Source organism: Pyrgilauda ruficollis, unplaced genomic scaffold (assembly GCF_017590135.1).
Source record: "Pyrgilauda ruficollis isolate IOZ18807 unplaced genomic scaffold, ASM1759013v1 scaffold48, whole genome shotgun sequence".
Taxonomy (NCBI): Eukaryota; Metazoa; Chordata; class Aves; order Passeriformes; family Passeridae; genus Pyrgilauda; species Pyrgilauda ruficollis.
Window position 1 is genome coordinate 2,536,513 of NW_024526377.1, and position 27,828 is coordinate 2,564,340.

Consider the following 27,828-nt stretch of genomic DNA (forward strand, 5'->3'; position numbering starts at 1 on the left):
CACACCAGGAGCCATTCAGTGGTTTCATGTACTGCACCAGGCACTACACACAGAGTTCACCTCAGGACACTGGAACACGGTTCAGTACCTTTTCTTTTGTTGGAAGTATTTAATAAAACAGTATGCTTAGCATACTCAGTGATACCAGGTTACTCTACAGCAGAATGCAGGTTTGTAGCAGCCAATGGACCATTTTGGAGAGATGTGATTTGCTACCAATAGGCAAACAGTTGCCCCAAATTCTTGAATACCAGACAGGAATAGAATTGGTCAAAAATATTACTCTTCAAAACAAAGCCATAAAAAACCACAAAGAAATTTACATACATTCTACACTAAGCTAGTATTCGTAGCAACCAGCTTCTAGAGGCCCTTGTGCAATTACCAAATTGCAAATACACACATAGGTAGAAAAAACCCCCAAACACCCTAAAAATCCCTCCAGCTATTTTGACTTCCAAGAAGTATCTGCGAGTCGAAGTCCCCGGCCAGCTTTGCAGTAAAGGACTCTGTTGACACTGACCCTTTGTAAAAGGCTGCCAAGCCCAGGGTCTGGCAAGCTTCTGTAAGGCCATTCTCAGGCAAGGCTCGTACAGCGACTCGGGCTCCTCTTGGCAGACACCGCTACAAACAGGGTCCGCACCGGCGGCACCGCCAGCTTCTCGCTCCTCTTCTGCTCCTGCAGCTGCCCTCACATGCTGGCAGCCTGCTGGGGGGGCACGCCGGGCGTGGGCTGCCGGGGCAGGGTGTACATGGCCCCCAGGAACTGGTCGGCGATGCGGCCGGCCTCGCGCAGCCCGCTCAGCAGCGCGCCGTGCACCGTGGCCGGGTAGTTGCGGATGGTGTGCTCGCCCGCGAAGAACAAACGAGGGATGGGCTGCGGGCAGAGAACAGCGGGGCTTCATTGATCACATTCTGCAGCAGGTGATGCTCTAAGATGTTAACGGTTCCCTAATCACAGCACAGTCTCCACTAATGTGAAGGGTGCATATAGGATAGGCCAGATTGAGCCTATTTTAAGCTGTGTACAAATTACCAAGAAAATAAGAAAATAAAGCTCTATTCCATAAGCAATGTTTGCAAAGGGTCATGTCCAGCTGTAACTGAACTCTACAGCCAAATGTGTTCAGGAAGAATACTTTCCAATCCTGGAACATGAACTCTAGCACAGTAAGCAAACAAAAACTTCAACAACTCACTTAAATCAGCAGTTTCTCTTAAACGGAGACCTTAAACAACTACCCAGAGAATCATAAAAATGGGAGAAAAATAAATGTTCATATATTATATTCTGCAGGGAATAATTTTAATCATAGCTGTGTGTATTAATGACTTCTATTATTAGAACAAGAACTGAAAGCCAAAGCCACACAGCCTTTCCTGGCAGTGCTTTCAAGAGTGGCTGTTGCTTTCAAACTTAATTCTCTCAACATGATCTGGAGATGACCCCTGCCTTCATTGTGTTGGCCCCTCATTTGGAAGAGACTTTTGATACCTGTTCTTCTCACTCTGGCCTTCACCCTCTTTCAAATCACTACAACTCACCTAAATATGATAATGGACAATAAAAGTATGGAGTACAAAACACAGGTATAATATTAAATACTCTGTTCAGACATAACCAAACTGGCTTTCTGAATAAAAATGCTCTTTTTTTAGCAAACAAATGACATCAAACCTGTGATGGCAGAATTAATGAATGAAAAAATTAATTAAATATTTTACGGGTTTTAATCATTCATCGTAAGATGCAAGTTATCTAAACCTGTGTTTAGATATGTATGCAAATTTCTCAAAAAAATATTTATGTTCTGAGGTTTTTCTAAAAATATTTTCTCACCTGTGGAGCACCTGGAATGGCTGGTCCTGGAGTAATTGGCTGAGCCATCAAATCATAGTCATTTCCAGAGGATCCAGCAGCTACATAGGAGTATGATCCCCGGGCCCACGGGTCAGCACGCCAGCGGGACACCACAGTCTCTTTGGGCTGAGACAAGACAGGAGCTTCAGTTGTTGGGAAAGTGCAAATTCTACAGATGTGACAAATACAAACCATGCAAATTGCAACAACACAAGGGACAAAGTCCTTGGGCTGACGTTAGTGGCAGAACTCCATGTTTATATTCTCTGATAATACACACTAAGGTGAATCTTTGATGGCAATTCCTTAAACCTTTCAAAAATATTACCAGACGTAGATCCTCAGCTGGAACTCAGACATTCACAGGTGCACACACCTGCTGTGTGTGTACTGCTTGCTCTGTTCCTTTGCCACTATCCACACGGTGACAAGGCTGCACTGACCTGGGGCACGGCGCTGCTGCCGAAGATGCCTTTGAGGATGGCGAGGCACCGACCCACAATGACATCGTCACTGATGTTCTCCATGATCCCTGCTGCTTCTCCTGCCACCAAGGCCAACAAAATCGGTGCTGGGTGGGGGAAAGGAGAGAAAAAAGAGCAATTGAATTATTGAAATTGAACATTTTGATCAGAGAAGTTGGACTTGGATAGAAATGGATCTGCAGTTAAGGCACAAAGTTAGAGACTAAACAAATCCAACAAAACAGTCCTAAATTTTCCACCATCATGTCAATACACCTAAAAGAAAATTAATTTTTATATGCCATGGTACTATTTAGAATTATCAAGAGAACTTATGTATTAAAAAGTAAATAAAAACATTAGGAATGATGTTTCAATGTTTCATGGCCTAGCCACATTAACTGAAATGGTAATTGTTGATTTTGATTTCAGCCATCTGATTTGTGCTTCAACATGAGGTTTTACTGCATTTCTGTTTCATTTCTACCTGCTCTACCTATTTGCATGAGAAGGAAGGCTTAGAATTTAGCATGTGAGTCTAATTTGTACATGACATGATCTTTCCATCTAAACCAAAACCACGACCCTACCTGTTAGCTACATAATAGAGCCATCAAAAAGCCACAAGAACAGCCTTGCTATCCAAGGCTCATTACTTGTATTTCTCCAGTAAAATCTTACCAAACATTTTAATAATTCAATAGCCTAGAAAGGCACTTCCCTTGCACAACAATTTTTTCCAGTTAACAGAGAAACCTGTCCTGCTTATGTCAGAATGGAAGGAAACCCACTGGTCATCTGCTAAACAAGTAACTCATTTAATATTTCTCCTTATACACACCTTTGCTTTTAGTCTGGTCAATGGCTGTAACAAAACCAGTACACTTACTGCAGACATCTCCTGACAATCTATTGTGGCAGCACCAGCTACAGATAAACCAGAACTACTAATGGCAAAGTCCTGCTGTGGCAGTAATGCAATTTAACAGGCACAGCCTGGAACTGTCTGCAATCCGTGCTGTTCTCTGCTTCCATTTGTCTTCCTAAAAATACTACTTTTGTATCATAGCCACATGTGAACACTAACAGCATTTTAAAAAGTGGTTTTTTCCAGATCTGCAACTATACAAGTAAGACACTGGCAAAAGCAGACATGCACCATAGTTACCTTTGTACAGGTTCCAAAAGAGGAAAAGTTCTCCTCTGCTTGCAGTAGTGCTCCCAACATGGCCAAACAAATTGACACTGGGATCCCAGAAGACACGATCAAAACACAACACAACCTAGAAAGAAAGAACATCAACAGTTAGGAAGAGTGCAGGGAAGAAATAAAAACAAAGACAATTACACTCATTGATGTTTATCACTGGACAGGTCATGAAAGGGAAATGTGGTGAATACAGAGCGCATATACATAATACACAGAGGTGTATGCCTGCAACTGCCTTCTCACAGGTTAGTGTGCTCCCAATCTTCTGGTTAACAAGTTCCATCAGATCTTCTTCTGCAAGTTCCTCAGACAGTTTTCATCATCAAGCCCTAGCAAAACAGCTGTGGAAAAGGCATTCTTCCTCTCCCCCACCAGCCACATCCCACCCACATTTCAGACTCGATGACAAGCTCTGCTCTGCTGCAGCTCCCCCAGTGACAATGTACCTTGTTCAGGTTGCCAAACCCCATCCTCTGCACTGCAGAAGTTTTCCACTCAGGAAGAGGTGGCACAAACTGAACTGCTGGGGGCTGCTGTTTCAGCACTCCCAGGGGCAGAGTGCACAGCACAGCATCACACTTATAAATGAAGGTCTGGCTGGTAGATCGGGTATTTACAGCTATCACTTCACAGCCTGGAAAGGGGAGGAAAAACACTTTAATAGGCCAAGAGGCAAGAGCATTGGATTAAAAATTAAAGAAATTACCATAACCACATCAGAAAGTATTTTGTTTATGAAGACAGCTTTACACTAACAGCACTTAACTTGTAGGCAAGTTGTTACTGGCCATTTAACTCTATTCCAGGAAACACAATTAAGGTAGCACCTGAAAATGGCCTTACTGGGATAAGCCTAAAGGTTCATACAGGTCAGTAAATATTACTTTAATATACCCATAAATAAACAACAAGTAGAGAGTGTTCCTCTCATTACATTGCTCTCCCAGCTGACAGTTTCCCAAGCCCAATGTTTTGAAGAACAACAAAAAGATACATTCTTTCCATTACATTAATTTATATTTCCAATACCAGGTCCTGTGGCACCAAGCCTTAAGCAGGCCCAGACCTCTTACTCCAAATGCTTCAATCAATGAACTAAATAAGAGAATAAATGTGAACAATCAGTAAATACAACTGAAAAACACCACGTCAGATGAGTCTCAGAAATAATAAAAAAAAATTCAAGACTAATAAATTACTTACACAATCCCATTAAGAAACATGGCTGTTTATCTAACCCCAAACATGTCATGGGAAGGGTTTTACAATGCCAGTCCTCACACCTGCTTCCAGAAGCACTGAAATCCACTTTCTATGCCCACACTCCCTCTAACAGTTTCCTGGAGCTTTCATGTACCTGATGCAGTGTAGCGAACCTGTCGAACTGCCGTGTTCAATTTAATGTCCAACCCTTCTGCCAGGGCTACTGGCACACAGGAATAGCCATTCCTCACAGTCAAGTGACTGCCTGTGAACTCAAAGTCATCATCCTAAAATGAAGAGGCATAAAAAGCATGCAGTCATAATGAAGTCCTCTAAGTCAATAGAAAATGATCAACAACTCTACACAATGGCAAAAAAAAATTTCAAAACCTTTTTTAGAGATTCAAACAAATGTGAAATTATTTCTGATTATTTGTCAAGTAATAAGTATGGAAACTTTCAGCAGAGAGTACTGTTAGAGATTGTTTTGGCACTAACAAAAAGCTGTCTGGAATTTCATCATCAAATAATAACCACATAAGAATTCAGTACCTGCACAAAAGGAGGTACTTAACAGTTAGAAGCTCTTAATGTTGATAAACTTTCATGAGAATAAAATAAACACAGTTCAAGTTTTTAGTGAATTGCTGAGTACTGGCTACCTACCTGGTCCCAGTGCTTCAGTGAGAGTGTAGAAAGGGGTGTAGCATTAGCAAATTCTAGGTTTGCAAAATGCCAGTCAAGTATTTGCCTGTCTCTTGATGACAAATAAACATCACTAGAAAAAACAAATATAACAGAGACATTTAGTTTGTTAGAACAGAATATTGTAAATGCATTGCTTCTGAAAATGTCTTCATAAGGCAGTTTTTACTCTCTCCTTAGTCCAGAAATAAAAACATTAAAAAACACAGATTCTCTTTCAAACATCTGGACTTCTTTCCTGAAAGCTGAATATCAAAACCCAGCAAATTCAGGTTTTTAAAGCAGAATTCATACAAAATACTCAAAGGGAAGCTAAAAAGTTCAGAAATAAAAAAGGTTACATAAATAATGGCTTAAGTAGCATGCATAAGGACAACAACAAAAAACATAGTAAAATAGCAAAGAATAATATTCTACCAATATAAGTAGGATGCTATGCTGTCATTACTGACAGGTACTTAAAACCTCAAATGTCTTTTGAGATCAGGCACTGATCACTGCCAGGATTTCTACAGAACCACCATTTCTGCTTGAGTCATCTCTAAAAACAAGGAAATTGAGGTCTAAAGCTGAGGGAAGTCAAACTCTGTGTTTGTACCTTTGTAACCTCTTGAGTTCCCATAATAACACAGCATTTTTGAAACTCAGGGAAAAGGTAGTAAAAGAACTGCTTTCCTAAGTATTTATCCTTTTAGTTTGTCTCTTTACCTTGGTGGATTGGCTTCAAGTTCTTGTAATTTCTCTTCCAGCTTTCCTTGTGTTTCTGCCAATTCATCATACTCCTATTAAGATTAAAAGCTAAAATTAAAATCAGTTTACATGTAAAAGGGTTTGAAGACATCATGTAGCATCAGACTGGACCTAGACTCAAGAGAAATCACTAGAAAAATCACTTCATGGATTTAGTGGAAGCTAAACCAAGTTTGTTATTTTTTTCAATATTTAATCCAGCATATTTTGCTCTTCTGCTCTTTGGATACACAGAACTCTGTATCACACTGCAGAAAAGATCAGTTTGGTGATATTTCAGGAATTTAAACACTCAGAACTGAAGAACATGAGGTTCCATTACACTCCTGATATTTTAAGGGTTCCTATGGTACTGAGAGCTTCATATTCCACAAACTGTTTCTTCTGTTCTTCTCTCTCTTAAAAGTTTATAGCTAATATTGAACATGAAGATATCCAAAGCAAAATCAATCATGCTTAAAAACCAAAGTCATGAGCTGATTGAAGCTTTTATAGTTTCCTTTCTAAGGTACATCTCTACATCAAGATACTCTCAGGGAGGGGAAGTAACTGCTTGTTAAGACAGAGCTCTGTACATGACAATCTTTAGATAGAAAGTCTTTTAGTCAAGAAACCACCTTTATTTATCTTAGAAAAGCTCTCTCTCTTCAAATGCAGATTTATTTCCAGACTATTGTGAAATCCAGCTGTATTAAAGACCAAAGCTGAAAAAATTCATCTTCAAAACATTACAGTGCTGTCTGACATGAGCCAGCAGACTTACCTAAAACTGAGCTTTAGTATTCCCCAGCTAAAGGCACCCAAAGCAGGTCAGTGTTAGAAACCAGAGTTACTGTCAATCACATTCTCTTGAAAGCACTGGATCATAGTGAGAGATGTGGAAACATTTATATTGGCTACTTTTATCTCCTGAAAAATGTGGCTAAATGGCTAATATTTGGCTGCTGAAGTGCTGAGAAAACAGAGTGACACACTGCTTGTATGTGATCCTTCACCTTGCAAAGTGCAGTCAGATCTCTGTGCTTGCTTTTCACAAGGAACTCTGCTGTGATATCCCGAGGTGGCTTCACTTCTGATGCCTCCTTATACTGCTGATGAAGTTCTTTAATCTTCTCTTTTAAATTCACCATCTTTTTAGAGCAGGAAAAGGAAGAAAGAAAGAAGAGGGGAAAAAAAAGTCAAAAGGCAGATTTCAACAAGTTTCTGTGTAAACTGGATATTCACCTCTAACTGTGCCATTATACCAAAGATTTCCTGGTTTTGGCAAGTATCCCTTATGCATTCAATTCTACCTCCAAGAAGCCACAGTAAATACCACCAACCCTAAACAACATGGCTGAAACCCAACATCACTGACTCCTTACTATGTTGCAAGTAATTGGAGAGCAGTTCACAAGCTCACATTTTTCATTTAAGAAACACAGAAAAGTAAAAACATCATTTACCAAGAGCAAAAATAATGGAAGTTGTCCTAAACCACTGTTTCTGTACTACAAATCAGATGTGTAGTGAAGACAGTAAACATTTTTAAATAGCTCCCAAAAGCCTCAGCAGTATCAGCATCTCTAAAGGAAGCTATGAAACATCACTGTTCATTGTGTCTGTCCTCTTCCTTTCTTTTCCCATATTCTGTTTTATGGTTTTCTGTCTAATCTATTTTTCTCCTCCTCAAGCAGGTGACACCTTTGTCCTAACAGGGCTTCTACGTAGGTCTTAAGCCAAGACATATTTTAACAACAGCATTAATAGCAATTTTCTGATATTTTTCTTTGGACATTTTTGTATATTTTGCCATTTTCTGAGGAACACAATGCTTATCATCTTGTTCTAGATGTCATCATCAGACCTTGTTAAGAAGATCTTTCAATTCCTCCTGTGTTTTCACAATTTTTTTCCAGTGCTCAATCTGCTCATCCTTCACATGCTTCTCCTGCAATCTGGAAAAGGTGAGAAGCAAGAGTCAGCTCAACATAAAATCCTCGTGTTAATGAGAAAACTTATTATCACAATCTAATCAGTGGAATGCAATAAAACCATGTCATTGGACAGTTTAGTAAATACTTGTGTGGCAATTGGAAAATTAATGGAAGTTTCTGTAAATAAGGGATACATGACTAGCTAAAATGGGAGTGTGAAGTTACCTTCTGCTATTAAAGGCCATTACAATTGCCATTAGCTTCAAGTAGTGTTAGTGCACTGTATGGACACCAATCACACTGAGCCACTCCAGCAATGATTTTCAGGGAAGTTTTAAGAAGAGAGGTTTGCTCCTTTAACCATCTGTGACATCAAGTATTAAGAGAGTAATGCTTAAATCTAGGAGTACCACAATTGTTTGAGGTATCTTGGAAATTCATCTACAAAAGAGGAAAGTCTAGCAAAAAGAGAGAAGTCACTTACTGTATGACAACCTCCAGAGCCTGACCTAGGGAGACAGGCTTATTATTGAGAACATTAAAATCCAGCTGATGACTGAGATAGGATGTGGCTTCCAGCAGACGATTAAATTCTTGCTCCACCATTTCATCTTTCTCTTTGGGAACCTAGGAGACAAAAGAACAAGCATTGTTCTTAACTCACTCATAAATAATGCAGCTGCTGAGAATAACCCTTGGAAAAAAAATTAATGCCCTCAGTTCTCTCAAATGGTCAGACACCAAGGCCTGTACAACACAATGCCACACTTTGGCAGGATGGGCACAAAAAGAGCTGTCAAACCACAATGACAACAGACTTCTCTTGCAAGAGAAAACCAAAGTGCCTTAAGGGCTCATAAGATTTCCATACTGGAAAGGAAGGTGTGTTCATCAAAGCTACAGAAGCTTGCCAAAAGACTCTGATGGTAGGATGGCTCTACACAATCACAAGGCTTTAGAAGGCTTGGCACAGCTCAGTGAAGTAGACAGACAGTCATTTATCTTCTGGAATGGCCACTGTGAGTAAGAACTACCAATCCAGCTTTTCTAGGATGATGGTGGAAACACTGCAGGACACGTATGGAATGGTGGTATTTAACTGTACTGATGATACTCAGTTAAATAGTGAGTGCTGCCAGTGTGAAAATACCTGTTACATGATGAGAGCTCAAGTGCTGGAAAGAGCAAACCTCACATCTGTTAAACCACTCACGGGTTAAACAAAGGTGAGAGAACTTGGCTTCCACAAAACCTCTGAAATGCAAAGGTAAAAACTCATGTGGAAAGAGCAGGTTATGGAAGAATATGTGCAGGTATGCTACAATATTACTAAAATGCCTAAAAAGGGGGACACAGTATTTCCTTCTTCCCTCTCTGGAAGCCACCTCATGCTAGACCACTAGCCTGGTAACAAACATACTTGAGATATTACTTCTTTTTTAAAATGTTCATGGAAACAGTAACAGACTTACAGCTTGTCCATTTGCTTCATAAAGTGGACATTTTTGTTTGATCTTTGCCAATTCCATATTTACTTGTTTGCTGACCACAGCCATGGGATTTCCTCCTGGAAAAGATTTTATATAGTTAACAGAGACTCCTGTAAAATTTGTCTGCAATTAAACAAAAACTCCACAGTTAAAGCAATTTCAGAGACTAAAACACCAGCTCCAGTGTATGCATTTCAGTGACCTAATGTAACCCTGCCAAAGGTCTGCACTTCACAGGGATTCCTGCAATGAGGACATAGAAAAAAAACCACCACATTTCTACTTCCAGGATCTGAAGGGGTCCTACAGGGCAGCCAGAGAGGGACTCCTTGTCAGAAGCAGTATTAATATGACAAGAGTAATGGGTACAAACTGAAAGAGGGGAAATTTAAGCTGGATTATTAGGAACAAGTACTTTCCTGTGAGGATGGTCAGATACTGGAACAGGCTGCTCAAGGAGGTTGTGGATACTCCAACCCTGGCAATGTTCAAGGCCAGGCTGAACAAGGTCCTGAGCAAACTGGTCTAGTGGAAGGTGTCCCTGTCCATGGCAAGGGTGACTGGGACTAGATGATCTTTAAGATCCCTCCCAACCCTTTAAGATTCCATGATTCTATGAGTTAAACATAAAAATATTACAGTCTTTCACTAGGCAAAATGAAATCTGTTGTTCCATGATTGTGCAAGTTCAGTTCCTTGGAACCAGTTTCTGTATGCAATTTAGTAAGACTAATCATGAGACAGACACCAAATTTAGGCTGTCAGTAAAAACAGGGGTTTTTTATAGGTTTTACAGTATTTTATCATTTCACTACATTGCTGAAGGATATTCCACACTAAACAGCTGCCCATCTTTTCAGCAGAGTAGCCATGTAAATAACTGATGCCATCCCATAAAACAGTAATAAACAGGAAGAAATTTGCCTTGTTTGCCATTGTTTTTATAACTATTTTTGAAATCACATGGAGAAAGTACTTTTGGGGTTTCAACTCTGAGGAAGGGCTTTCTCTTTAGAATGGCTCTCCATTTCCCCTCTTCCCTTGTTTTCCCATGTAAACTGAAAGAATAAATTCTGTCTCTTTAGGGTCTCTCCCATCATAGAGCTTTGCTATTTATGAAAACTATTAACTGCCAAAATGGCTGAATGAGAACACACACTTTGAAAGAGTTAAAAATACCCAATTATTTTGCCCATGAAAGAAAATAGCATTAAGATTTCACATTTATAGCATCTTGCCCCTCAGTTTTCCTCCCCTGTCTTTTTGATTTTGAAGAACTCACCAAGTCCTGTCACCACCATTGCTCCTAGATCAGCAACATAATTCCCTTTGCGAAAGGTAGCAACTCTTCCTCCTACTCGGTCCTTTGAAAAGCACAAGATATTAAACCTCCAGTTATATTCAGTAAGACACCCCACTGAAATAGAATCACTGAAACATCTAGAAAACATGGTGCAAGTATTCTCTTAACTGAGGGTTCAATAAACAGAATGGACACTTTTCCAAAAACCTCTGCAAACAAACTCTATCACAATTAATTTGTCTAAGTGAAGGAATAAAATGCTAAGTAGCATTTAAGAAAGGAGAAGAAAAGAAAAAAGGAAAAAAATAGAAAAATCTATGCCTAATCTGATTTGGACAGATTTCACTATTTCTACAGTAGGATCCACTGTGATTCCAAAGCCAATCTCTTCACTGTCCATTCACAAATTTAGTTATGTACTAGGTTTCCTCCTCCCCACGATGCCTAAAGATTTTTAGCTTTTTATGCATTTTTCATATTTTTGTAACTTTGTAGACTGTCAATACACAGCTATAACTTGTAGTACTTTTCCTGCCCTCTCCCACAGTTTAACAAACTCTTAATAATACATTCTTGAAATTCTGCTTAGTCTTCCCTTTGTCTGGCATTCTGGACTTGCATTCTGCTTTCTGATGAAAAAACAATTTCTAATCATGAAAGAAGATTGTTTTAAGCTGTTTCTGGTGTAAGCACACAACACTAGCACCTGACTATCCAGCCCAGCTGTGAGAAAGCATCAGAAGCTCCCAGCAAGGACAGATCCACTCAGCCCCTTGTGAGACAGGTTCAGCAGCAGCAATTCATCCTGACTGCCTGGAACAGCACACAGTGACCCAGCCCCAGCAGGCTGCTGGGACACAGCCCAGCTCTAGTACTGAACAGGGTTACTGGTTAAGCTGGAATAGAAGTAAAATAGCACAGAAATTCATACTCTGGCTTCCAGAACTGTGACATCCATTCCAAAACTCTGCAACTGGCGAGCTGCTGCCAACCCAGAGACTCCAGAACCAATAATGATCACCTTTCCTGTCTTCTTGGCTAAAGAAAGAGAAAAATGTAGTCCTTTATAAGTGCAGTATTAAATTGCAAACAGCCTTTTTAAGTTGCATTTAAGAGATACCAAGAACAAAAAGCAGCTTTCTTCTCATGAGTAGTTCTAGCAGAATAAATTGTTTAACAAAAAGAAAGCTGAAGTAATTCTGAATGTAACGCTGAGACAGGGACAAGGAAAATAAACTAGCAGTACATCTGGAGCAAGGAAGAAAACAGGGAAAAAATGCTTCCAGACAACTGTCTGAAGAAGAAAGCAATTCATATTAATTAGAGGGGACAAAGTATCATGGCTTGATTTCTTTCTGCCCCAGAAGAATAAAACTTAAAAAGGGCAGAGAAGTTCACTTGCAAAATTCAAGAATCACATAAGCATGTAACAGATCTAAGTACAATATTGTGTTTCTGACTTTAGTTATTCAAATGAGGGACAAAGATAACTCATTAAAAAGTGACAGTCACCGAATTATCTACAGAAGATTTGCCAACAATTTTTCCTCTCAAAGTGATTTACATAAATACATGGCTTCTCTATGCCAAAATAAAACACATTAACATCAATAGCCAGATGGCCTTCCAGCCTTTAAAAAATTTTCTTAGCACTGCAATTCTATAAAAGAACACTTAAAACTGTCCTAAGAAATCATGGAACAGTAAAACAAGACTTCAACTAGAAACAAAGTTCAAGCCTCTTACTTGGAAGGGGTTTCACTCTTTTGTAGATGCCAAAGTTGATCAGCCCATGACGCTCCAGGTAGCTGTGAACCCTGTGAACGAGCACTGTGTCACCTAAAAGAATGTAGACATTTTCAAAATTATTCTGTATGTTCAGCAGCATATACATACTGAGCAATACTCACAGCAGCCTGGTCAAGTGCCACTAAACACATCCTGCCCCACAGCTCTGCTGCCCTACTGACCCACTCATCTTCCTCAGGAGGCCTGAGGCAACTTTTCTGAAAAACACCCATGCTGTACTGCAGTTCTGAATCCTGCCTGAAAAGCTGTACAGGACATTAGGTGCTTCTTTTAATCTAGTGCAGAAGAACACCTTTTCTGAAACTGACTGCAAAATCCCAAGATCATGACACAGAACTATGATGTGATTTGCCAGTATTATGCCAATACTTACAGCAGCACTGAATTTTCATTTTTATTCCTAAAAGCACAATAACTCACTATTTTGTAATCCTTGACAGTATATTTGCATTAATTTCAACATTATTTTCTTCAATTATTTTTTATGGCTACTTTCCACCTTTTTCCAGTTTATTGGGATCTTGTCTGTCAAGTGTGGAATGGTCTCCATTTGCAAGCAGTAACTCCTCACTCTTTTACTGCCTTCTTGCATCACACCCAGTCTAAGTCTTAAAAAAAACCTCCCAAAAACCATATGATTAATAACGTTTTACAGCTGAAAAACCACCAAGAAGCTGTAGCAAACCTTAAAAGCTGCACATGAATTAACCCTACTGTAACAATCCATCTTTTTAGCAGCTTTTATGAATCCTGCTAGTGATATTTCTTTACCAGACAATGAACTCTACTAAATCAGAACCAACATCCCAGTCTGTACACAACCACTCCTGGAGCTCCACTGACAAAGGACTGAAGCACCTGAAGCAGCTTTTCCTCAAACAAAAGTGAAAGAAAACAGCAAGGATACATCCATTTTGGCAATGAAAAACTTGACTTACTATTATAAGGTGCTTCTAATTGTTGGATAGTTGCTTCAAATGTCAGCTGAATCTTTGGGTTATCCAACCAGAGCTGCAGCTGGATTTAAACAAACAACACAACACATCATATTAAGCAATACAGAAGAGGTGTTTTCCAGGCCCGTATTTGCTACCGAACACTCTCAGGAGATGAAACCCCCTAATAAATTAAATTTTGGCAGGACTACCCAAGCCACACTGAACTTCACCTTCCACTGCTCCTTAAGGTGCACTAGTCTGTTTGAAATTCCCACACCATTTCAAATAAGTGGAAACACACCAAAGTAGCATAAAGATGTGTGTGGCTGGCAAAGTCAGCCAGCACTGTCTTTTTGGTATCAGATTTCGTGTTTTCATAAAAGCTACAGCAGTACTTATCATGTTATAATGCTTATTTATCTCCAACATTTAATGATCCAATCCATCTTCACCAATATAAGACACGACCATGGACTACACTAGCCACACATACACAAAAAACACATTTACAGGACATTCACAGTTCAAAAACTGAGCAGGAAGAATTGTCTGTGATATGTTAGTAGATTCATACTAGAAAAGAACTGTTCTCCCAACAGAATTCCTACTTTGTAGCACAGAGGCAGGAGTTAATAAAGAATTTTACTGTTCCATGCCTAGTTCTAGGTCATACATAGCATTTCCACTCCATTTTGCATTCCATAATTAGTAATTTATTTGAGTATTTCTCTAGAGTTGCATTACTGAGCTCCACAGTTCCTCAGAGACACCAAGTTAAAGTGGAAATCCTACAACTATAATGAATAGGAATGGTTAAGAAATATTTTCCTTATAATTTGGGAGGTTATTTCAGGCAAATGGCTAATTAAGAGGCTGCACACTGAAGTTTGCAGCTCTGCTGAGCACTGGGTTCATATCAGCTGTTCCACAGTCTCTGCCATTCTTGCTGGAAGAGTTCCTCTCACAAGCTTTCCTCAAACAGGATTCCTGCTCAGGAACTTCTCCACGTTCCTCTGTAGTGAATAAGGCCCAGAGATCAGCAGTGCTGCTTTTCCCTGCAAATACCTCTCTCCAGTAATTTCCTAGTTTTAGTGGAAAGTTTTTCTGCTTCCAACACATTTGTAAAAGGATTATTTACTCACTGTTCATTTTGTGCAAATTGTTTTCCAAACTTTTTGTCATGCTCTGGCCTGTCATTACACATTCCATGACTTCCCAGAAGTTACAACTTGAGTTAGAGGAAAACATTACAGGAATAGCAGAAGTCATGCTCTTAGCATGAAGATGTCCACCACACAAATTTGAAATAACTTATTTAAGTTATTAAGCACTGGGTGTTACCATGGTTGATGCCCCATGATGTTTCTTGATCATCTTTAGTCTGTGAAAAAACTGAGTGGCGCATAAAGTGTTTTGTCTCTTAACTATGGTAACACAGCAATTTTCAAAATATTTCTTGCTTTCCCACTGTAATTTTTCTAACATTACTTCAGTTTTCCAGAGTACTCTTTTCAAAATACAGGAGAAAGCCTTGATCCCTCTTTTGGATGTTGCAAATACACTACAGATTCCTTATGCTGCTCACAGCACAGATCAAGAACCGGATAGCACATGTCTTAACAACTTAAGAGCATGACAGGATGCCAGAAATGAAACCCCACTGTCTCAAAATCAAAAATTCCATCAAGTGCTAGACTTGGTAACTGCCAAAAAGTCTTAGCAAGGTACACAAATTTCCTGCCCTTTTTTCACCAATATTTTACAACAAACTTACGGTGCGGTTCCTGATGTACAGAAACACCTTCTGAGTCTGCTGGGGCCCACTGATTATATCAGGGAAGCAGGCAGCTTCTTGAGATGTCATACGGTCATGTGGAAGTCTACTCTGGAAAGCTGCACCCTCCACACCTACAATAAAAAGACAAGTAGTCCACAGGCACTGCAAAGGAACACTGCCCTTCCCAGCCAGTGCATGCAGCCAGATGATACCATGGCCAATTTCAGGGGATGCTTTCCTTTAATTCTTTTATTTACTTCTGAAAGACATACAGGTTTCCAAGTCAACAGTTCTTTGAATTACAGGTATCTAGAGATAATGAAAAAGCTACACTACAGGGGGGATAAAACAAACAAGCAAACAAAACCCCCCAAAAAAAACAAAGTCTGAAAAATAAGTGGGGCAGGGGCACATATCAATACATTATATATAACACACACACATATATATATATATGTGAACAATAAAACATAACTATTTTAGATGCTGTCCTTAATTTGTGTGGTTACCAGTTTCTAACAGAACCGGAAAACTGTTTTAGATCCTGTTCAAAGCCAAAATATCTGTAATATACAGGTACAGCAACTACCACCCCCCTCTCACCTGCTTCTCAAAGTTTAATTTGCACTGACCTTCTGCAGCTGACCTTCCTGCAGAGGAACCCACCTTAAACTCTCATTTTGCATATCTGATATATTACAGCAGGCAGTGCAATGAAATACAATCACACTTGAGTGCTTATTTCCTGTGCTGCCTACAAATAACAGATTTCCTACTGTTCTGTCTGAATACTCCACATGTAAAACACTGACACTGAACCCATACAGGAGAGCTTTTCTCTATGGAAAGCCTTCATTCATACAGGAACCTGCACTTCTACCAATCCACACGCTGGCAGTGATGTAACTGCATTTCTGCACCCTGCTTTCCTCAGTCTCTGTTATGTTGTACTACAGAAAAAGTGACAAACTAAGACACAGCTGCATCAAGTGCTACAGCACAAGTGCAGAAAGCAAATCCTGAAGGCACAGCGAGCAAAACAAAGTACTGAGATGTGAAATACAGAAAGAAAAATATAAATCTCCCGTGTCCTAGAAGTGACTTTGATCAGGACAGAAGACAAGGCATTCAATCTAGAAAGACCGAAGCCTATACATGCCAGGGGCAAAAAACCCCACAAGTAACACAGTATGATGAAGATCACTTGCTGAAACTGGAATTGCTCCAAAGATTACAATAAATAGCAAAGTAAATAAGCTTGCAGTGTGTTACACTAACCAAAACAACTGTTTAAGAGTTTGAAGTTCATGTACAGCAGTACATGTAACTGCACCAGGGAGAGAAGTTCCCTGCTCTTAATTCTGGTGCCACCACACACCCCTTTAACTTGCAAGCATTTTTACTCCCCAAAGGTGCTGAAAAAAAAATCAAGGATGGAGATGGTTGTGAAACTAACAAAAAACCAAACCAAACCAAAAAACCCCAAAACAAATCAACTGAAAACAAGCACATAAAAAACCCAACCAAACACATAAAACCCACAACCCCAAAAAACGCCCAAAACCAACAACCAAAAACCCTGCTCTTAATTCTGGTGCCACCACACACCCCTTTAACTTGCAAGCATTTTTACTCCCCAAAGGTGCTGAAAAAAAATCAAGGATGGAGATGGTTGTGAAACTAACAAAAAACCAAACCAAACCAAAAAACCCCAAAACAAATCAACTGAAAACAAGCACATAAAAAACCCAACCAAACACATAAAACCCACAACCCAAAAAAACGCCCAAAACCAACAACCAAAAAAAAAAAAAACAACCCCCAAACCAACCAAACAACAAAAAAACAACCAACCAAAAAAACCCACAACCAAAAATTCATTTACAAGGAAAGATCAAAAGATCTGTGTGATGACTCAAGGTAAAGAAAACTGTAATCATTGACACAAATTTTACAGTAAGAAGAAATTAGTAACAGAAGCTACAGAGCACTGCAAGTAAAATAAAATTAACCACAGGAGAAGTTGAGGAGGAACACCAACAATCTTTCCTACACTAATATTCAGCTGTGGAATAGAAACCCATAGCTCTACTGTGACTTCAGTTTCTCCAGCAACAACCAGTGCCCAGCCCTTCTGCTGTCCTTCCATCTAACACTGGCCCAAGTGTGCCAACGCCTGTGCAGAAATGCACAAGCTCAGCTATGAATTCTGTAAAACTGGGCAGGGAAATCAAACCAGCTACCAATTCTCTGATACTTTATTAATGCTAACAATCTTAATTAAGGCTCTAGATGCTCAAGTGCTAGCAAGAAGCTCAGCAGCACAATTTTCACAGAATGGCCAGTAAAGACCTGAAATGCTGAACCTGACTCCCTGACTCTTCAGGCTTGTGCTAGAAGAAGTGTGATTCTCCAGGTACCTGCTAAAAAGCCCTGTAGCATCAAACACCAGCAAACTCTCAGATGTGTGGATTTAAGGCAACTTGGCAGTGTCTTGAAAAGCTCTGGGATTTATTTCTCCAAATTGAGCAGCCAGAGAGCATGGTGCTACTAACAGTTTTGAAAAGAACTCCCGAGGTGGGTTGAGCTCGGGGGGCTTTTAAGGCCAAATACCTATCATGGCAATACCCAAACTTTAAAACCAGAATAGCAGAGTAGCTCCAGATGTGCACAGGTATTCAGAGGAAAAAAGCGCTAATAAAACAACCCACAAGAGTGTTTCATACAAGAATTTAGAAAAAGCATAGCTATTAATAGCAAAGACAGTATTTTTATTTGGCCAACCACTGGAAGATCTTCTAAGAACTAAATGTCCTTGAATTTACTTCTGCAACTACACAGCTCCAATCTAAATGGATTTGCATTTCAGGCTGACTAAATCCCATTTCACACTCTTACTGCTTGTATTTCATGAAAGCTACACATTACAGGGATTGCCAGTTTGAAACTACATGTTTCTCCCTGGAAAGGTTCTGCCTAGACTGGATTATCAGCTCCTCTTCACACACATTTGCACACACACACTTGCCCATTTCCTGACATTCAGCACTAGCAAATAATTTGCTGAAGTTTTGAGTATATCCTTGCCCACAGAAGAAATCCTGAGGGATGCTGCTCATCTAAAGACTTACTAAAACATCTGCAGATGAACACACTGAATGAAAGGATTCTGGCTGCCAAATTGGACAGTTGTTAGACCATACTCTCAACATATAATACAAAATATACAGAATTTCCAATCAGCCAATGCCTACCTAAAAATGAAATAGGCAAGGCATCCTTAAGCCCATGAGCCATAATAGCCAAGCAAGTGGTAACACCCATAGCAGTATTTGGCTCCCTTACTTACAACAGCAAAGGATGCACTCTTAGATGAGTATCTTGAAGTTCTATTTGCTTCAAAAAGAGCAACTTGGAGGTACAGAATAGCTTCTGGAGTCTTTGACTCTTGTTTAAAACCCTAATCCTGAAGTGAGAGCAAAAGCAGCAGAGTTGGAGGAAGATTTTAAGTAGCACTCCAAGTACTCAGGAGTAAAGACACCAATCCTGTGAACGAAGCAGTGAGTGAGTACTGCCAGCAGCAGTACCAAGGCCAAATGGCAAATGCAATCCACAATCCAGTGCAGTGAGCAGCAGACTACGAATCTGCCCAGCAGACAACGTCCTGGGCTAAGTGCTGGCACACAGGTCAAACACAAACCCTTTCAAAAGACAAAAAGAAAGGAGCAAAAAGGTATTCCGTGCTATGTTTCTTCAGCAGATTAGAAAAAAGGGGACACTGTTCTAAAGCTCTCTGTGTCAATCTAGGTGGTACAGACTGGCTAGGCAAGAAACAGCTTTCTGTATGTTTAGACTCCTCTGAACATGGAGAGGAGTGGAGGGATGAGAGATCGGCCTGAGGCATTTCAGCACAGGTTAGCTAGCACCCTTTTCCACAGTTGTTATAGACCTCAACTGAAATCTGAATACCCCACACTTTTTAAACAGGTGGGAACACAACTCCTGCACCTCTTGCTAAATTGGGGACAACCACACCCATGCGCACTTGCAAGCATCAATCCCTAACTGGCGGCTCTTGCTACTCAGTGGCAAGCATCAAACGCCACCCTCACCTGATGCTTGGCCGTCTCCATACCCTCCAGAACTGTCGTCTTGAAGTCCTCCTGCTTGCCCTGTGGAAGGAAAGAGGAGAACTCAGGGACCTTACTCCATAAATTAAACCATACTGGACATAAAGGCCCGGCAGTTGGCGTTTTAGGTATTAAATTTCACCAACTAACTAAACCCATTTTCTGAGAATCCCATCTTCTGGAACCTAGATTCAGGGCACCAAAAAAAATATGTTCTAAAGTGTTATCCAGGTTACTGGAACGCTTTACATCAGATTTTATGGGAAATAAAGTACATCATATGTAGCATTCCTGGTGGGTAAATATTTATGATCTGGCAGATGGATACCATCAGATTCTATGGATCTCAAACCCTGAGAATTTTATTATCTTGCCTTTGGTGCTCCCAGGTCTCCCCATATCCCAAGGAGATAGTTTAAAGCATTTTGAAAAGCCTCTCATGTTCAGGAGAGCCTATTTTTTTCCCCATAAACCCTTGCTTTAAGCTTGATGCTAGAACAATTCTTGAAAGGCTCAGACCACTTACGTGGCTTCAGTACCTTGATACACCATCAGTGTTCTGACACACTAAGATAGTCTTTGAAGCCAAATGCACATCATACCATTGATCAGTGATGTGATCAATACCCAGCACTGAAAGACATCAGTCTTTCAACATTCCCAGCAGTGAAAACATGAGGAAAAGGCTAAGCACGCATCTAAAAGATCTGAAGAAGTCTCAGAATTACCTTAGCCTGCATCTAAGTCCTAAACAGGACTGCAACACAAGCAGGAAGAGAGCATGTTGAGAAGAGAGATGAGTACAGTTGCAGTGTTGCAGGAACAAAGCCATTACACACCTCACACACTGCTCACTTCACAGGAGGCACTGGCTCTGAGGTGAGCTCATGGGCAATATTCTTCCACCACCAGAAGTTTGCCTCAAGCCCCATCACCTGCAGAGCTCAGGAAGCCATGGCACACTCCAGAGATGGCCCAGTGCTGCTCAGCTGGCTCCTGCTGCACCAAGGCTCCTTCAAACCACACACTTCAAGAGTGATCAACTCCAAACCAACATGCACTGAAACACTGCAATGGTCACTGGAATGGAACAGCTGCTTCCTAGAGCACAACTGCTCAGGTGAAATCTCCAAACAGGGAAGAGCAAGGTCTAACCTGAGGCTAAACACACAACTGTGAGTACTCTTTAGAGTCTGGGCGGACAATTTTGCCAGAATGTCATTTAAGGCTCTTAGGGGACACACTAACTGAGAAGAATTTCATCTGAACTACAGATTTAACCCCTAAAGCAAGACACAGAAAGTTAAACAAATGTTTCCATATTGTGCTAAACTGGATTAAATTAGAATGCCACAACATTACACACCTACAAATAAAACAAAATAGGAACTGAAACAAGACAGACATTTTCCCTCAGTACACCAGAGCAGCCATAGTCAGTATTGTATAAAACCAGTCTGCCAAAAAACTCACTGAGAGACTGTGAAAAATAATTGTATTTTTAAAGGCCTCACAATAAATGTATGTAATAATGTAATACATGTCTCAGTATTGTATAAAACCAGTCTGCCAAAAAACTCACTGAGAGACTGTGAAAAATAATTGTATTTTTAAAGGCCTCACAAGAATCAAGTTATGATTCTGTGAATAAATGTACCTGCAACAGCAAGATGTAATTCTTTACTTGATCTACATTGCAAGTAGTATTTTGCAGGGAACACTTCAAGACCTGCTTCCATTCTGGGAGAGACTAACACAATTAAAACATGAATATTTACAGTCAAGCAGAGGCCATTAATTTGCAGTAAGAGTTTCACCCATGCCTTCCATAAGTTAAGAAATTAAACAGACTCTGACTTCAGTCTATGGCATTCATAATCCCTGAATTAACACTGACAATGAGCAGAGGGGAAGAAATTACTCTCAGCTTACTCACAGAAAAAACCCAGAATCTTCCTCTCCCCATCACTATTACTGATTGCTTGGACACTATTCTAAGTGCTACCCAGTCTGAGCAGAGAAGTGTGGAAACAAGGCCTGCTAGTAAAGATTGCCTCTCCTTCCCTGGAAGAAAGGTTCTGGTTGAAAAGGAACTAGCAGCAAGCAAACCACTGATCCCTGCTAACATCAAACTCCTGCAGCTCAACAGAACATGTGCGAGAGCAGAATCTGCTCCAAGCCTCAAGGCAACAGAATAACAGACCATGAGCTGAAGAGCAATGAGGAAGAAGGTCCAGAAGGGAATCTACTTCAAATAATTATCCATTGTCTCAAAATTAAGAATAGCTGCACATGAGCATCACAGAGTACTGAATTTATTTAGGAAAACAGACAAGTCAGATAAAATAAAGAGACAAAGCACCACTAAGTTTAACCATTCCCTTGATCTTAATCTTGATCATATTCAGTTCCTTGGAAAACAGCACCTAAAAATACAGGATTACCACAAAGTAAGAATACTGACAACACTAAAAGGCCAGGAGCTAGTAAAGAAAATCTTCTGTAGTTCTAAAAATGAAAATCCAATTTGGTAAGGAAAAACAAAAACACAAAAAAAAAACCCCAAAAAAACCACAAAAGAAGCAAGCTCCTTGATTGAAAAAGGGACACTGGCAAACAAGAACACAAATGTCATCAGTCATCACTGAAAAGGAGTTTGGAAGCTTTTTGCTATTAGACAATGTTCCTCAAGTAAAAAGAGAACAGATACTCTAAGAAAATTCTCTTAACCATTAAATACTGTCACACCTTTTAAAACTGCTCTGCAATAGCATGCAGTAGATCTTGCAAATCCACCCTGCAATAGCCAGGACACTTGGAATTCCCCACAGCTGAACACACGAATGGAACCTACTCAAGGAAGACCAGCACTGTGCTGTCACCTGTAGTGTGACACTTAATTTCCTTCAAGATTATTATTTCTCCTGTAAGCTTTCTGTGGGGACAGGCTAATGAAATACCAGACAGTAGCACCAGGACATTTTTAAGTTGCACAATCAGCTTTTCTGCTCAAAAGCTGTAATGTGACAACTTTATGCTTCTACTGCATTACCTGCACTTTTACAGGCTTTAAACACAGCAGTGAATGTTTTAAGGTCTGCAATGAGAATAAATTAACAGTAATACCCAGGCTAACTAAAATTTTCCTAGATTTTCAGTATGCAATCCTCCTCTAGTATTACTGTCCAATTCAGTATTTCTTATTGAACACTTCAATTTTTCCTTCAAAGTGACAGAGAGAGAGAAAACCTCAATCACAAAAACTGCTTTTATACACAGCAGCCTCCATGCTGCCTCCTCCTTCTAAAGGGTGGTTGAATTAGAAGTTTCAATGCACTTTTAACAGCCAGCATAGGATAACCTGATGTTCTTGACACCTACATTAATAAAGACAAAAATAGAGAGATCCAGAAACATATATAGTCTCAGAAACCTTTAAAATTACAGTAAGACTAGCTGTGGAATGACAGCTTGAAATCTGTCTTCTTTCTACTTAATTGCTCCATGTATATTCACAGAATTTCTAGGAACAGAGAAATTATATGATGACCTGAAACCTACTCATTTCTAGGCAGCTGGATACAGCCTGTTTGAAAATTGATTGTACTTGGATGGCTAAATACAGGCTGCTGTGTGTATAGAGCAGCATGGCTCATCACTGCTGATCTGCCATGTTTCTTCCTTCATGGGACAAAACCTGTTCCACTGTACCTTACTGATTAAGCCTCAAACTGATTTCAATAATCATTCTTAGAGGCACAAAATGGAATCTGAGAGAAATCAAAAAGTGTATTAATATTAGGTCTCAAAGATTAAACACAATGTCTAAGCTAAATTAATAGTAAGCCTAAAATATTTGCTTAATTACACCTATTAAAAATCCATTTTTGCTACCTCAGCTACAACTGGAGTGGCAGGATTTTTATCTCTGCAAGTACTCCTGTATCAAGGCAAGAGCCAACAGCTGCAACAAGGAAAGGTTACAATGGCAAATCATAAGAGATAAAACACACCCACAGCTTTTCATATTTTTCCTTGACTGAAGGTAGGTATCCCCAAGCTAACATCACTCCTGTGCTCTCAAACCTGCAAGCCAGAAAGAAAATTAAGATAACTGAAGACTAACAGTGACTCACATCAGTGATGAACCTGCAAAGATTCAACTACTAGATTTCAGCTCTTGTCTAACACCAGCTAGTATACACATTATCCCATGAAATCTCTTGACTCTGAACTCTGCAAAAGCATCACCTTCTAGGCAGCTGAGTGATACCAACAGACCTCACTCATGGTGGCAGCTGCAAACACAGTGGAGGTAAAGAATAGGGTACTGCTACTACCATAAACTTCAAAAGCTGCCTCTGGAAAAAGACTGACCAAAAAACATCCCAATGTAAAGTCAAGCTTTCTCTAAGCTAATAAGGAAAGCACTGAATACTGAAATTTAATACTGAAATTTAAGCAAACAGTATCCAACCAGAACTTAAGATCAGAGTCATAGTTTAAAGCCACAGGAATCACAGTAGTTTAAATCTGTTCTTCTGAATAACAAACCCCCATAAACCCAACCTCTTTTCTCTCTGAGGAATAAGTGAATGTTCACACCCAAGCAGGTGTGGCAGCAGAGAGCCAGAGAGGCTATTCTGGTCAATAAGCTTCCAAAGACAAGTCTATAAGGATCATGAGAATCTAGCACAAGAGGTTTGGCTTCATTTGGAATTACATTAATGCATATTCCTATCTTTATCAGGCTGTTCTGCATTTCTCCCCTCCTTCCATATATGGGGCCAGCAAATAAAACACTGTAGAACAATTATTCAAAACCAGATTGAAACCAGACATGGGATTCATGATGCCACACCCAGCCCTACCTAATTTCTCTTAAAAAATCAGGTAAGTAGTTTCAGAGGAGAAGGTCTCTCTCTACTCACCAGACGGCTCCTCTGGCTCACTTTCATTCTCTTCTTCTGCAGGAGCTGGTGGAGGTGGTGGGGGTAGTTTCTTCTCTTTCTCAGCTTTAGCATTTCTCTCTTCTTCAGAGTAATACTCATCTTCTGACAGGTTTGCAAGACTCTCATCCATCTCTCTATACTCGACCTGTGAAAAGCACAACAGAACATAAACACACTGAAGATGCCTTTAAGTCAGGCTACTAACATTGATGTTGCAAGTAACAAAATTGCTTACAGGTTAAAGAAAAGGCTTGAGTTACCTGATGCAGACTCTTACTGCAGATACCATGTTATAAAATGCAACAAAACTTAACAAGTTCCAAATGTTTTTGCCTCCACCTACAAAAAAAATCTTCAGCATCCTGTAACAGGAGCTTTCATCAAGCCCAGTTTATGTGTGTTTTATTATCATTTAACCTCTCTGGATTTTTTCCCTTCCTTCACATCCCTGCCAAGGGATGAAAAGCAGCCTCTGTGCCCATTTCATGTGTTCAAGCCTGAATTTCATCTGCTAAGCACAGATGACCAGAAGCACACACAAGATTTCCTGCAGAAATCCCACCTGTGCCCTGTATGGTCTCCTGCTTACTGGGAATCTTGTCCTGGTACAGAGGCTCACAGCTGCTTCCTCTCCAGAATGGTCACACTGGTGGCTAAATACAAGAAACCCCTCTTCTCCTCATCCCTCTCAATCTTTATTGCCATATATGTTCTGTTACTGCTCCCCAGTAAAATTAGATAAAATTATCAGCCAAAAAGACTCACTCCAACTTGAAGGAACATGGAAACCCCAAGAACTAGCCTGGAAGGGCTGCATCTCATACTGCTTAGTCAACCAAGCCTTAGTCCACAGTAAGAAAGTTCTGTATATCACGAGTGAATTTCCCTACTGATTGGAAAGGAAAAAAGCACCTCTCAATATGCAGCCATGGGAAAAATAAAAGGAAAGCACCTAATGATCCCCCAACATCCAACATGTCAGCTTCCACCAGGAAATGATAAAAACAACTCTGGATTTCTCATCAGAAATAAAAATCTTTCATAGTCTAAGTTCAGCACACTAAAAAAGAGCAATAATGGGCACAATTCAAAGTAGTTTTGGGAAGCCTGTGTACAGGAAAACCTGGATTCTTTAAGATACTAATATAATCCAAGATCTGCTATCTTTTAAATATTTATATTCCACAATGTCCAGCATATTCAGTTTTTCACACTGTTGCACCTGCAGGACCTCCTGTGAACTCTAACAGTGACCACTCAGCACATGCATACATTACCAGGGGTATTTGAAGCCACACACTTCTGTCCAAAGGCCCTCATTCCCTCTGAGCTTCCACAACTTTTGAATCAGTGACCACTCAGCACATGCATACATTACCAGGGGTATTTGAAGCCACACACAGCTACTTCTGTCCAAAGGCCCTCATTTCCTCTGAGCTTCCACAACTTTTGAAGAACAATCAAGTTCAATACAAAACCCTAAGCTCTCCCCTAGCCTAGATACGCTCCCAAACTAAGTTCACCCTACAAACACTCAAGGGAAGGTGACCTCATGCTGGCCTGAGTGCTCAAGGGGACAGATGGTGCCACAAGAGACAAACACTGTTTGCAGATGGGCACTGTCAGTGCAAAGAAACACCACCCACACACAACCCACACAGAGCACTAATTCCTACTAGTTACCAGACCACTATAAGGAAGGAATGCTGCCTCTGAAGATCACAGAATGGTTTGGACTTTCAAACCCACCCACACTGCCATGGGCAGGGACACTGTTCACTAGAGCAGGGTGCTCCAAGCCCTGTCCAACGTGTCCATGAACACTTCCAGGGATGAGGCAGCCACAGCTTCTCTGAGCAACATCTGCCAGGGCCTCAACACCCTCATTGTAAAAAATGCCTTCCTTATGTCCAGTCTACACCCACCTTATTTTGATTTAAAAGATGCACCAGACTGACCAACCCAACAGCTCCTATGTGTGAAGGACCAGTTCAGACATCACACCACACAATAGCTCTGAAGAGCCACATTCAATGCCACAGGACAAAACAGTTCCAAAAAATAATTTCAGCTTCCATGTCAAACATCTCAACCCAGGGCACATTCAAATCTTCATTAACTTCTGAAACAAGGTTTCCAAGAAAAGGTTTCACGAAAAAAAAAGGGTAATGTTCTCATATATTCAGAACAACAGATGAGAATTACGTACTACACACCCAAACTACTGGAGACCTTTTACAGCTGTTAGATTTCATTGCTAAATCCCACCCTTACACAGCCTGGACTCAGCTCTCCAACACCAGTGGAAGGAAGGTGAGGAACAGTGGACTGAGCATGGCCATCACCTTCACAACCCTACAAAATCAGCATCATCCCCGGCCTGGAGACACGAGCCTGGAGAGGCTCATCCATATACCACAGTAACAGAAGAATTTGCTGATAAAATGTAAGCTCACGAGCGCCCCAATGCACTGCCATTGATTTGGGGTGTTTTTACTGTTCTGTATCCGGTCAGAAACCGCAGAAAGTTCCTAAACAGCTGCAGAAAGCTCTCCTTTATGGCAGGGCACGAGCCCTCCCCAGAGCCCACGAAGGTGAGCTAGAACAGGGGATCTTGATCTTAATCTTAAGCCAAAGTGCCTTCGTGAGTCCTTCGCACTCACGACACCGGAGCCCTCGGTCCCGGCTATGCTTCGGCAGGGCCGGGGCCCGTGCTGAGCCCCCCCTTCGGCAGGGCCGGGGACGGGACCCCCAGAAGGGCCCGGGAAGGCGGGGCCGGGCCCCCCCAGAAGAAGGGCCGGCCGGGCAGGCGGGGCCGGGCCCCCCAGAAGAAGGGCCGGCCGGGCAGGCAGGGCCGGGCCCCCCCAGAAGAAGGGCTGGCCGGGCAGGCAGGGCCGGGCCCCCCAGAAGAAGGGCCGGCCGAGCGGGGCCGGGATGTCCCTGCCGGCCCGAGCGCGTCGCGCACGAGGCACCGGCGGGGCCCGCAACCGGGCCGCCCCACACCTACTTTGGCTCGCTTGCGGCGGCTGGTCCTGCGGCCCTCAGGGGTCTCGGCGATGCCGGTGGTTTCGGCGCCGGGCGCAGGGGCGGCCCCGACGGCCGAGGCCTCGGACACACCGCCGGGCGGCGAGGCCCGCGGCGGCTCCTTCTTGCGGGGCGTGCGCTAGCGAGCACAGGGCTGGCACTGAGGGGGCACAGGGCTCGCACATCGCTCCCGGGGAGCCTGAGGGGGCACAGGGCTGGCACCGAGCGGGCACACGGCTGGCACTGAGGGGGCACAGGGCCCGCACATCGCTCCCGGCCATCGCAAACCGAGCGGC

The 27,828-nt window shown here is 41.2% G+C and overlaps 1 protein-coding gene across 1 annotated transcript; it reads right to left on the minus strand.

Moving 5' to 3' along the window:
* Window positions 1–89: 89 nt before the first annotated feature.
* KDM1A (lysine demethylase 1A) lies at window positions 90–27,813 on the minus strand. Its single transcript, XM_041479138.1, has 21 exons — window positions 27,799–27,813; window positions 27,516–27,671; window positions 24,488–24,653; window positions 19,539–19,598; window positions 15,424–15,557; window positions 13,650–13,728; window positions 12,649–12,741; window positions 11,834–11,940; window positions 10,882–10,963; window positions 9,582–9,676; window positions 8,594–8,736; window positions 8,040–8,130; window positions 7,189–7,323; window positions 6,152–6,225; window positions 5,405–5,516; window positions 4,893–5,025; window positions 3,982–4,169; window positions 3,494–3,608; window positions 2,305–2,432; window positions 1,841–1,987; window positions 90–877 (listed from the first exon to the last, which is right to left on the minus strand). Exons 1-21 carry the CDS (start codon window positions 27,811–27,813, stop codon window positions 692–694), a joined length of 2,439 nt encoding a protein of 812 aa, XP_041335072.1. The 3' UTR covers window positions 90–691.
* Window positions 27,814–27,828: the final 15 nt, after the last annotated feature.